Raw genomic sequence first — 11,495 nt, forward strand, 5'->3', positions numbered from 1 at the left:
TTCTGCCAAGTGTGGATGATAAAGATATTGGTAATAAAAAACAAAAATGTTCACTGATTAAAACCAGACGCTGCTTTCTACTCTTATTGCTTATTCATGTGTTAATCTATTTAGATTATCACACTTGAGAACTTAGAATAGATGCAAACATTCCTTTACAAGGTAAGTTCAGGGACACCCGGCTGGCTCAGTCACAAGAGCATGTGACTCTTGATCTCCAAGTTGTGAGTTTGAGCCCCATGTTGGGTGTAGAGATTACTTAAAAATAAAATCTTTAGGGCGCCTGGGTGGCTCAGTTGGTTAAGCAGCCAACTCTTGATTTCAGCTCAGGTCATGATCTCAGGGTCGTGAGATTGATCCCCATGTGGGGCTCCCCACTAGGTGTAGAGTCTGCTAAAGATTCTCCCTCTCTCTCTCCCTCTCCCCCTCCCCACTACCACTCACACATGTGCTCTCTCTCCCTCTCAAAAAAGAAAAACATTTTTTTAAGTTTTTAAAAATTAAAAAAAAATTTAATTAAAAAAATTTTTTAATCTTTTTTAAAAAGAAGCTATTTTTTCTTTAAAAGTTCACTTTGCGGGGGCACCTGGGTGGCTCAGTCGGTGAAGCATCTGCCTTCGGCTCAGGGCGTGATCCCGGGGTCCTGGGATCGAGCCCCGCATCAGGCTCCCTGCTCTGCTGCAAGCCTGCTTCTTCCTCTCCCACTCCCCCTGCTTGTGTTCCCTCTCTCACTGGCTGTCTCTCTCTTTGTCAAATAAATAAATAAAATCTTAAAAAAAAAAGTTTCACTTTATGTGTCTGTGGCTACTACTACTAATTATCATGTAGACGGTTACACAGGAAGGTTTACAATTTGATAAGTGGATTAAATAAATTACCTAGTATATTGTTCAAGTGTCCCAGTGATTGTGACAAAATGAATGAGAGGCCAGAACGAATTAGATAATGTCTGCCATGGTTAATTACTGCTTTCCAGACGTAAAGAAGTTGATTTGAACTAATTTAACACACTGTAGTCTCTTTCCTTCACCCTCTCTCTCCCTGGCGGGGGGGGGGGGGGGGGATTATCTGAAGTCACAGTATATCATAGATAACCTTAATATTCCATGGGATACCAAATATTCCATTAAATGAAGATGAATTTTGACCGTATAAAATAACCACTTTTCAAATTCAGAATTCAACCAACTATACCCAGCAGGAATTTACTGGCTCGAGTTTACCAAAGATATTGTGAGAGCTCGTCCTGCATCAGTACAATAAAAGTAGATGCTACTTGTATTGCTCTTTGGTTGTAATTGGCAGTTAATAAAGGATTCCAGGAGAAAGAGAAGCCAGTTTTGATTACTGTAAATAGATGTTTCCAAAACGTTTAAGAATTTAAAAATATCTTTACAGGGGTGCCTGGATGGCTCAGTTCGTTAAGTGTTTGACTTCAGCTCAGGTCATGATCTCAGGGTCCTGGGATTGAGCTACAAGGTGCTGGGCTCGACAAGGAGTCTGCTTGTCTCTCTCCCCCTCCCTCTGCCCCTTCTGCTGCTCATGCTCTCTCTCTCTCTCAAATAAATACATAAAATCTTTTTTAAAACATATCTTCATCTTTGTATCTAATTTAAGATTATAAAACTAGTTATTGTGAAACAAAGGCAAGACTCATCTTCTATGCACAGGAATTAGATATGAATTCGTGTTCTAATTTGAAGGGATTCCTCAAGTTCAGAAGGTAAATGCAACTCACTGGCAACATTGCCTGAAATTCCACTAGTAGAGACTGATTTTGTGGGGGTTAAACTTTTGCCTCTGGAAGAGTTTGCTAGAAGATTCTGGAATGATCATTCACTAATTATAATAGTTATTGTTTGGGGAATGTTAACTAGGTTCTAGAAACTGCAGTAGGTGCCTTTTAAACATGACCTGTTATCTTCACAACGGTCCTACATACTGTATATTAATATTCCATTTCATAGTTGAGAAAGTTCCAGATAATAGCAATGAAATACTTTCTTAAGGTATAAGAGACAGAGTCCAGAATCGAACCAAGGTATCCCTGACTCCAAAGACTTACCAATTTCCTACGGGGACTAGTTTCTCAAGGGAGGCATTCCAAAAACACCCCAAGTAGAGGATCTTGGGAAAATGCACCAAGAGGAGAGTTGGGAAGACCACCCAGGTGGGTTGGGAGAACCTAAGACAAAATTTAACAGGCCTCTCTGTTTCACCGAGGACTAGCATAGAGCACATACCACTGCTGTCCAGTGTCTGAATTACCACTCGCTTTCCACTCTTGACATCCACATCCATGAAATTTGATGGTGTCTTACATTGATCTTGCAGGCATTATTTGGTGACAAGATGTTCTACCCTCATACATTTTTTGACCAATTCATTGCCACCAAGGTGTGCAACCGGAAGCTATTTCGTCATATTTGCAGCAACTTCCTATTTACTTTGAGTGGATTTGATCCAAAAAACTTGAACATGGTATGTTTAAATAATCGGAGCCAAGCAAACAATTGTTTTGTTGCACAGAGGTGAAGAAAGTTTGTACTCAGTGACGTGGAAACCACATCTCAAGGGCTTTTTTCTGGTCTCCTGGATTGAAGTTACATGTTGGTGGTTTCCAACCAAACCTGGGGAGTCCACCTGCTTTAGTAGGTAGGAGGATCTGAGAAGAAGGCTTGGCCACTGAACATTCTCGCTGGCTCTCGCTGTTGGCCAAAGTGCCGCCATTGAAAAATCCTTCACTTACATTAAGGCTATGAAATTTATCTTGCTGTGCCTAAACCCCATCTCAGACCTACTAAAGTAGAATCGCAGGGAGTAAGCTTGGACATCTGTATTTTTTAAACCAGTTTTCCAGTTTCATAGGTGATTTGGAAATAGTCATTTTGTGAAGCACTTACTTCTTTAACCCAAAGGGATTAAGGGAGGGCTTTCCAAAGATAGGTGCAGATTCACTGTTCAAGGGACACTGAGGAGGATAAGCTGGGTTTCCTGGTGAGTTCTCTCCAACTGAAATCCTTTTCTTCCTCAGTCACCACTAGCTGACCCACAGAGTGGCAGAGGGAGGAGGGGAAACTACCATTTACTCCCCAGCCAGAGAGGAGGTATCTTCGAAACCAGAAGCAGGACGAAGCTGAAAATGGTCTTCGAATATCTCACAGACTTCTGCCCAGAGCCGAGTCTCCCTCTGTTGGTGGAAGGCACTGATTAACACTTTTCTTGCTTTCAAGCAATATTTCTAAAAGGTGGTTTATGGAAAGCATGCCTTAGTCACTGGCTTTTCACATTCCTTCCCTATGTTGGTCTCAGTTTACTGAAGGGAACGGTGCTTGCCCATCACTTAGAAGGAAGCATATCATGGAGGCAGAGCTAAGTAAGAAGACCTTTAAGCAAAGACAGTAGAGATCATTTCAAGAGCACCCTCTCAACATGGCCTAAGAGTTTGCTAAAGAAAGACTCCACAAAATGGCTCCCTCGAACATTCACTGAGGGCCATCATTGTACATTTTTACAGTCAGATTGGCTTTTTTTTCACTGTTGGGAACCATCCTATGGACTATTATAGTCTCTGCAAGGATGTTTATTTTAGCGGAGGATAGGCAGGGGTGCATAAGTAGAGTTTGTGGAACTTTGAAGAAATACACATGTCCAGAACTCACCCCTAGAGATTTTGATATTGATTCAATAGGTTGGGGTAGCTCATGAGGGGTTGTGTTTTTTTAAAAGCTCTATGATACTTCTATGCTCACTTTGGTGGAAAAATATAACTAAGCATGCTAAAAAAAAATGCCATAGAAAAATCAAGTGTTTTTTTTCTTAATCCAGAAAAAATCTAAATGTTAAGGGAAGTTACAATACTGGATGGATTATGTTCTGCAAACTTTCAGGGGGCCCTGTAGAATATTTACTACGTTGTTAAAATCAGAAAGCAAACATTCAGATGTTTTCTCAATGTCTCGTGTTAACAACTCTCTCGGAATGTCCTTTGGGACTTCGCGCAGGGTGAGGAAGGTCACGGGGCTTTCATCCCTTGACCCCCTGGACTCTTGGACCTGTCTGAGGTGAGGCCAAGGAGAAAAGGTGTGTTAGCGTCTTTGACCAGCGGGATGCCCTCTGGACTTTATGAAGGGTGCGCAGGACAGACTAGAGCCAAGGGAGGAGAAAGTTCTTCAAGAGGGTACAGTGCATGTTTATTCCTGAGAAAGAGAGAATGAATATTCACGGTCACCTGTGGTGTGGTCACATGATCAGCCTCCAGATGAGAACAGATCTCTTTCCTTGGCAGAGTCGCTTGGATGTCTATTTGGCACAGAGCGCCGCGGGCACGTCTGTTCAGAACATGCTGCACTGGGCCCAGGTACGAGCTTCCTGTTCCTGAGATGAGGCCCACGTAGCTTTCAAAGACCCTGAGGAGCGCTCGCACAGAGCCCACCGCAGGGTTTTGCGGGCACCTGCTGCTGTCAGGTTGATGCTTCTGGAATCAGCATCAAGTCACGTTGACTTCCTGCTCTCTCTTCTGTTCTTCGTGTCCTCAGGAGTGTCTGGTGTTTGGGCTTGGTTCCCACAGATTCTGACTGAACTCTGATTTTTGGAACCCTCCAAACTTCCTTTTCTAGGGAAAGCTTGTATTTCCTCTTTTTGGAAAATCATCAGTTCTAACAGAACTTTATATACCATGACACAGGGTATTCTAGAAAGATCTGTCATCCTCCTATTGGCACGTGGGCCATTTCAGAGCATGGAAATCATGCTTTATTCTGAGCAAATATAAATGTTAGAGAGGGACAACACTAGATTAATGGTTTCTGGTTTTCCCTCCGTTTAAATTTTTTGTGTGTTCTGCTGTATTACTCACGGGTCAGCAAGTCAAAGATTTAACTGGTATAGCCTTCTGGGCCAAGTCTGTATGAACACGTGTGTGTATGGGGGGCACAGGGAAGAGGAGAGAAAGGTCTTCCCAGAATTTTAATGTATCTGAGATGAGTAGGAATCTGCACTTTCACCTCCAGCCTAATAAACTAGCTCCATGCTAGTGGAGGATTTCTGGACTCCTTTGGAGAGTTCCACCTGCAGGAGATAAGCCTTCAAGTTTCTGCAGGAAGAAGGATGTTCAGGACTAGGGCCTCCTCCCGGTGAGGAGACAGATGGAGCCAGTGATGGGCATGGCCCTCCAGGTGACGCGACTTCAATTTCACGTTTCCTGAGCACTTACGGTGTGTTCTTGCTCCTCATACATGTGATTTCATTCAGTCTCACTGAATGCTTATAACCATCTTTCCATGGAGGCACTGAGACTCCTGTTCTCCAAATGTCCTTGCCAGTCGCTTACGCATGTCCCAGATGACTGCTCTTCAAAAGATCTCTTCTCCTGTGACAGAAAGTCCTCTTCAGGACAGAAAGAAGTCAGGAGGATGGGGGTGGGGGTGGGGATGGGGGATGAGATAAAATATGTGGTCATAAGTCCTGCAGACAGCTAAGGCAGGGGTGAGGAGGAGGAGGATGATACTGGTAATTTTGAGCTTTCCAAGGTGTTACACACTTTATATGCATTACCCTATTTATTTATTTATTTATTTTATTTTTTTGCATTACCCTATTGAATCTTCACAACCCTAGGAAGAGAATGTTGTCATTCCCATTTCACAGATGAGAATTAGAGAAGATAAAAACTTGGCGTGGATCACAGTTGCAGTAATCCTTTAAGCCTGGCTTCAAACCAGCTCTGTTTGCTGCTAGAACCCAAGGACCTAACTAGTCCACGTTATTGCTTCTCATTGTCAAAAACCTGCAGCATCCCAACAGCAACAGACTACTGCCTCTGTCCTTAGAAATCATGATCGGAATAAGTTTAAACTAAAAATCAGGGATAAATCAATGTGGTTGAAAAAAAAAATCTGAGATTCAAGTTAAGAAAAAAACCCTTGGAGGAGCCTGAGAATCATTTCATGAATTGCTTGAGGTGAATGTGAGTGCTATCTGCTTCCCCGATCCCACTTGGGTGGCAAATCAGGGAAGAAGGAACCCCTAGGTTAGAGGCTTATGAGTGTTTGCATTCTAATAGCTGAAGTCTGAGCAATAAAATGCAAAAATGGGCCTGCATGGTGTCTCCAATGCTGAGCCTGTGGCCACATTACTGATGACATGGAGGGTGCCTGGCCCTGTAGATGGGAGACAGCAGCACCGTACCTCACAGGGAAAGCACTGAGTGCTCTGTGTTCCTTTCAATAGCAACAGAAATGTTTAAGAATAAGGAATATGGTCGTCATATCCTAGACCACCCGACAAGGGTAACATACAAAGCTGTTTGTACATTAAAACGTAGTCACTTTGCAATGTAGGAGGATGCACAGCTGGTGCCTTTTTTTAAAAGATTTTATTTATTTATTTGACAGAGAGAGTGTGTGCACAGCAGGGGAGGGATGGAGGGAGAGGGAGAAGCAGACTCCTTGCAGAGCAGGGAGCCCAACGTGGGGCTCGATCCCAGGACCCCGAGATCATAAAGATAGATGTTTAACCCATTGAGCCACCCAGGCACCCCTAGCTGGTGCCTTTTAAAAATATATTAAAATTCCTGAAGCTAAGATATTCAAGAATCATTCCATCCAGCATCCTTGTAACCATTGCTACATATAGCATTAGAATACTTAAGGACATTGCTGTCCGAGGATTTTCACCAGAGAAGTATGGGGGGGGGGGGCATAAAAGAGTATCAGTTCTGTGAATTAGTATATCAATATTCATCATTTATATTATCTGGCTTATTCATCTTTGTTGGGTTTTAGCTCTTGTGCCGAAACGAGTGGGATGTGACGTCATCCTCTTTGCCTATTTTCTGTTTATTGTCTTTAAATGTATGTTGTTTTCTTACATCACTGTAATGCGTTTTTGTTTGTATTTTATTACAGGCTGCTAATTCTGGTCTGTTCCAAGCTTTTGACTGGGGAAACCCTGATCAGAACATGATGCACTTTCACCAGGTACGGAGATGGCGATAATCAACAGCGGCAACTGCAAGTGAACAAGTGAAGTCATATCCCCTCGTCAGGCACCAAGACTGTGCTGGGTACTTTGTATCGATCGGACGCTACTTAATGGTTTCTTGCATGTTCCATATCATTATTTTTGCTCCTCATGAGGCCCTTGCAAGGCAAATAAGATTGTCTGCATTTTGCAGAGGCTCAGAGAGGTTACGTAAATTGTCAAAATTATTTAACTAATAACGGACCAGAGTATGACCCAGGGGTTCCTGGATTTTATATCCATTCTTCTTTCACTGCACTTATTTCTTCTCAAAAAGTGGAAACTCTCAGCACTTTGGGACCATTCTTTGGGATGCCACGTACTACTCATTTTTTAAAAAACAATGTATGGATCATTAAAGAAATACCAGATAGAAATATCACTCTTAGGAAGAAGTACTGTTATCTGCCAGAAAACGGTGTGTCAAGATATTTCTTGACACAATCTCTGAAAACTTTTGGAGCCAAAGTTCTATATTAAATGATGATATGTGGTGTTCTATTTGTTGTTATTTTTTTTCAGGATTTATAAGGAAATCCGTACATGGTTTTGGCTTCGTGCTGATAGACTGAGCTCAAATTAAACAAGTAGTCATCAAAGATACATGAGTTTCTCAAATCAGAGACACGAAAAAATTTGAATTTTTTTAAAAAACACATTTCCAGTGCTACCCTAACTGCAGTAGTGCAAATGCATACTTTCGGCCGGTGTGAAAAATCCGATTTTTCTCCCGAACCTCTCTAGTTTTCTCCTAAACTGCTAACCACACACAGACTCACCCACTCTGTCCAAGTACGAGTTACTCTGTAATTAACCAATTCCTCATCCTAGCAAGAGTAGATAGTTGCTAGAAGGAAAGTGTCTTGGATGGTGAGCTAATCTGTGGAACTCAGCTATCAACTTGGCTGAGAGCTGAGTCACAGGGCTTAGCTTTACCATCGTGCTTGCAGATCCTCAGAAGACGGGGGTGATTCAAGTTCCTTTACTAATCTTTTGCTTGGGACCTTGGAGGGAATCACGGAAAATCCCAAACAAACTGAGGGTGAACAACATGCATGTGTAAAAAGCAATTGCTTTTGTCACAAGCATAAGTAATAGCCATAAATTAGACAGGCGTAATTATCAATGTAATCACTAATCCTTTATTACTACAAAAGTAAAAAAGAATTTCTTGGCCCAAAGCCAACATGTCTTATTTGCATCCTGGTTTTCATATTTATTTTTGCTTTGCCATCTTCGGGGCCCCCTTTCATCCTTCACGGGGTCCTAAATCATTGCAGAGGGGCTCCACTCTTTTGCCATAAAGCTTGCTAATATGTCTGAGTTGTGCTGTCTCTCTATTCTTTACCTCTCTCCATCTTGCATCTGAGTACTTATGCTTTGTATGATCCCACTGAGAAAACCACGGAGTCAGGAAAAGCATGCCTCTTCTTGCGTCTGCGGCTCCTTGTCTTTGGGGCACTGCACGGGCTCCCCTGAGCCCTTCTGCTCACATGCACTACTGGTGAGCGCCGACCTGTACTCACTAGCTTCTCTGCCTTTCTCCCTGCCTCTTGTAGCTATACCTTCTTATTGACCACGTGCTCCTAAGCCCAAGGCCACGGTCTCCCAGCAGCATAGGGTAAGCGGGATATGAGTAAGATATTTAGTAATGCAAAGACCCAGACACCAACCCATCGACTGCCAGAGACTTCTGCAGTAACAGCCTGAATATCGCCCTGCTCAGAGAACTCGAGGTGCAGTCAGGGAGGTTACAGGTTCCGAAGGATCTGCACCTTTGTCCATATAAACTTTTCTTCCTAATCTTGCTGCCAAAACTAATGATGGTGTATTTTCATTTTTAAAGATGTACTTATTTATGTTTAGAGAGAGAGAGCACAGGCGGGAGGGGCAGAGAGAGAGGAAAAGAATCTCTGAGCATGGAGCCCGATGCAGGGCCTCGATCTCACGACCCCAAGATGACGATCTGAGCCAAAACCAAGAGTTGGTTGCTTCCCCCACTGTGCCACCCAGGCCGCAACAGTGGTGTATGAATCTGCTCAGGCTGCCATTAAAAAAATACCGTAGACTGAGTGGCTTAAACAACAGAAATTTATTTATCACAGTCCCGGAAGCTGGAGGTCCAAGGTCAGGGTGCAGGCCAGTGGGGCTCTGGTGAGGACCCTCTTCCTGGCTTGCCAAGGGCCGCCTTCTTGCCATACGCTCACATAGCCTTTCCTCTGTGCTTGTGCTTGGAGAGAGATCTTTCTCTTCCCCTTCCTAGAAGGCTGCCAGTCCTACTACATGAGGACCCAGCCCTTATGAGCACATTTAACCTTAATTCCCTCATAAAAGCTGTATCTCCAAATACAGTCAAAGTAGGGGTTAGGGTTTCCATATACGAATTTTGAGAAAATGCAATTCAGTCCACAGACTATGTTGGCAGTCCATAATCTTCCAGTGGCAGATAGCAGAAGAAAAGTCTATTTTATGTTTAAAAAATATATACAGCTTTACTGAGTTAAAAAGTGGTAAGTTCTCCATAGGTGGGAACTTAGACACTGTCCTCCAGGCTCTCCCACTCCTTCAATCCCTCCCTCTCTCTCCCACTTCTGCTTGCGTGTGCTCTTTCCCTTCTCAGGCTATTTTAAAAATAGTAGTAAGATGATGGCTGGATGTCCTTAGCTCATAGCATTCCTTTAACTGCAAACAAAGAAAAAGCTAGTATTTTTCTCATTCGCTCTGGCCAAAGGCTCCAGGGAGAACTCTGGCCTGGTTTTAGCCATGAGCCCCTCTCTCATCCATCCTGTCATGGAGGCCAGAGGATGCAGGACTGACTGGCCAGGCCTGGTCATCCCAGACCGCTGAGGAGCTGGGGGTGGGCTTTGTTGGATCCACGTGAGAAAGGCTATATATGACCCGAGAGAAGGGGCAGGAGACTAATACCACAGCCGCCCTTCTCTGGAACAGGCTGGCTCCTTCCTAACCTCATATTTCAAATGTTTTCATCTGCTGGTCTCAACGCTCCCCAAAGAGCCCGCTCGAGTGACAGGAATCCCCCTAGACCAGATTTCTGCATTTGGGAAGAAGTATTTACATTTACCCAATACATAAACACATCCATTTTGTTGGAAAAGGACATACCCCCCATGCAAGTGCGACTAGAAGGATGGTCCCCATAGGAATAAGAGCCCCATTCCCCTGGGATTCTTTCCTATTCTCCCCCTAAGTGCAAATCAGGGTTTTCTGTTTGTTCACAATTCAAATTATTGCATGAAAGTGTTTTAAGTACTTTTAACATTTTAATGTTTATATATCACTAAGTGTATTCTAACTGCACACTTTGAGCATTTGAAGAACTTGCTTAACAATTAATAGTGAATGTTACTTCCATAAGGTGGTTTTCTGTAAAAACTCTGTTTTCTTCTCTCTTTACATGTCATTAGCGAACACCTCCCATATACGATGTTACTAAGATGGCAGTGCCGACGGCTGTGTGGAGCGGAGGACAGGACCGCGTGGCTGATCTCAAGGACATTGAGAATCTACTCCCTAAAATTACCAGGCTTATTTATTACAAGTTTATTCCACACTACAATCATGTGGATTTCTACCTTGGACAGGATGCACCCCAGGAAGTTTACCAAGACCTTATTAGACTGATGGATGAGTGTTAGCAAAATTAAATGCATTTTCCTTTCTCTAAGCAAGGGGATTTTCAAAATAATACTGTGGCGGACAAACCCTAAGGTGACCCCTCCAGTGATTTTCACCTCCTAGTGTCCACGTGTTGGTGTAATCCTCTCCCCTGAGTGCGGGAGGGCCCTGAGACTTGTTTCTGGCCAACAGAATTGGCAAGAGTAATGGTGCCACAGCCTTGGTTAGATCATGCTTATGGCGAAGGTGATGGGACGTCACTTCCTGATTGCATTATATCATATGAGACCCCATCTAAGTGGGCTGGGGAAGAGATTGCCCTTCTGGGCTCGATGAAGTAAACAGGTACGGGGAGGAAGTCTACACGGCAAGGAACCGTGTGTGACTTCTAGGATCTGTAGGGGGCCTCCAGCCGACAACCAGCCAACAATGGGATTCTCAGTCATACCGCTGCAACATGAATTACTTCCAGATCCTGGATGAGCTTGGAGCCCACTGCTCCCCAGGGAAGCCTCCTGCTGAGAAAGCAGGCTGGCCACACCTCGACTGCAGCCCGGGGAGCCTCTGAGCCGAGGGAGTGGCTGCACCATGTCCAGACTGCTGACCCACAGCAAGAGTGAGAAAATAAATGTAAATTGTTTTAAACCACCACGTTTCTGGTAATTTCTCATCAGCAACAGGAAACTACTATTAATAGTAGTAACGAACCATTATTATCATTATTATTATTAGTCTCTTTAGTTAAAAGCTTCACTGTTCCTTATTACCTTTATTTCCTTATTTCTCTTGTTTTGATGAACTTCCTTAAACATTTCTTGTTTTGTAGATCTGTTAGC

General features: G+C 43.4%; 1 protein-coding gene across 1 annotated transcript in view; it reads left to right on the top strand.

Annotated features, from left to right (window-relative positions):
* LIPK (lipase family member K) overlaps positions 1 to 11,274 on the top strand; it is a 44,453-nt gene extending 33,179 nt beyond the window's left edge. The window contains exons 7-10 of the mRNA XM_026503993.4: positions 2,335 to 2,481; positions 4,289 to 4,360; positions 6,909 to 6,980; positions 10,449 to 11,274. Coding sequence (XP_026359778.1) covers positions 2,335 to 2,481; positions 4,289 to 4,360; positions 6,909 to 6,980; positions 10,449 to 10,679 — 522 coding nt within the window. The 3' untranslated portion in view covers positions 10,680 to 11,274. The remainder of the gene's footprint in view (positions 1 to 2,334; positions 2,482 to 4,288; positions 4,361 to 6,908; positions 6,981 to 10,448) is intronic.
* Positions 11,275 to 11,495: the final 221 nt, after the last annotated feature.

The sequence above is a fragment of the Ursus arctos genome, unplaced genomic scaffold (assembly GCF_023065955.2).
Source record: "Ursus arctos isolate Adak ecotype North America unplaced genomic scaffold, UrsArc2.0 scaffold_7, whole genome shotgun sequence".
In the NCBI taxonomy this organism is placed as follows: Eukaryota; Metazoa; Chordata; class Mammalia; order Carnivora; family Ursidae; genus Ursus; species Ursus arctos.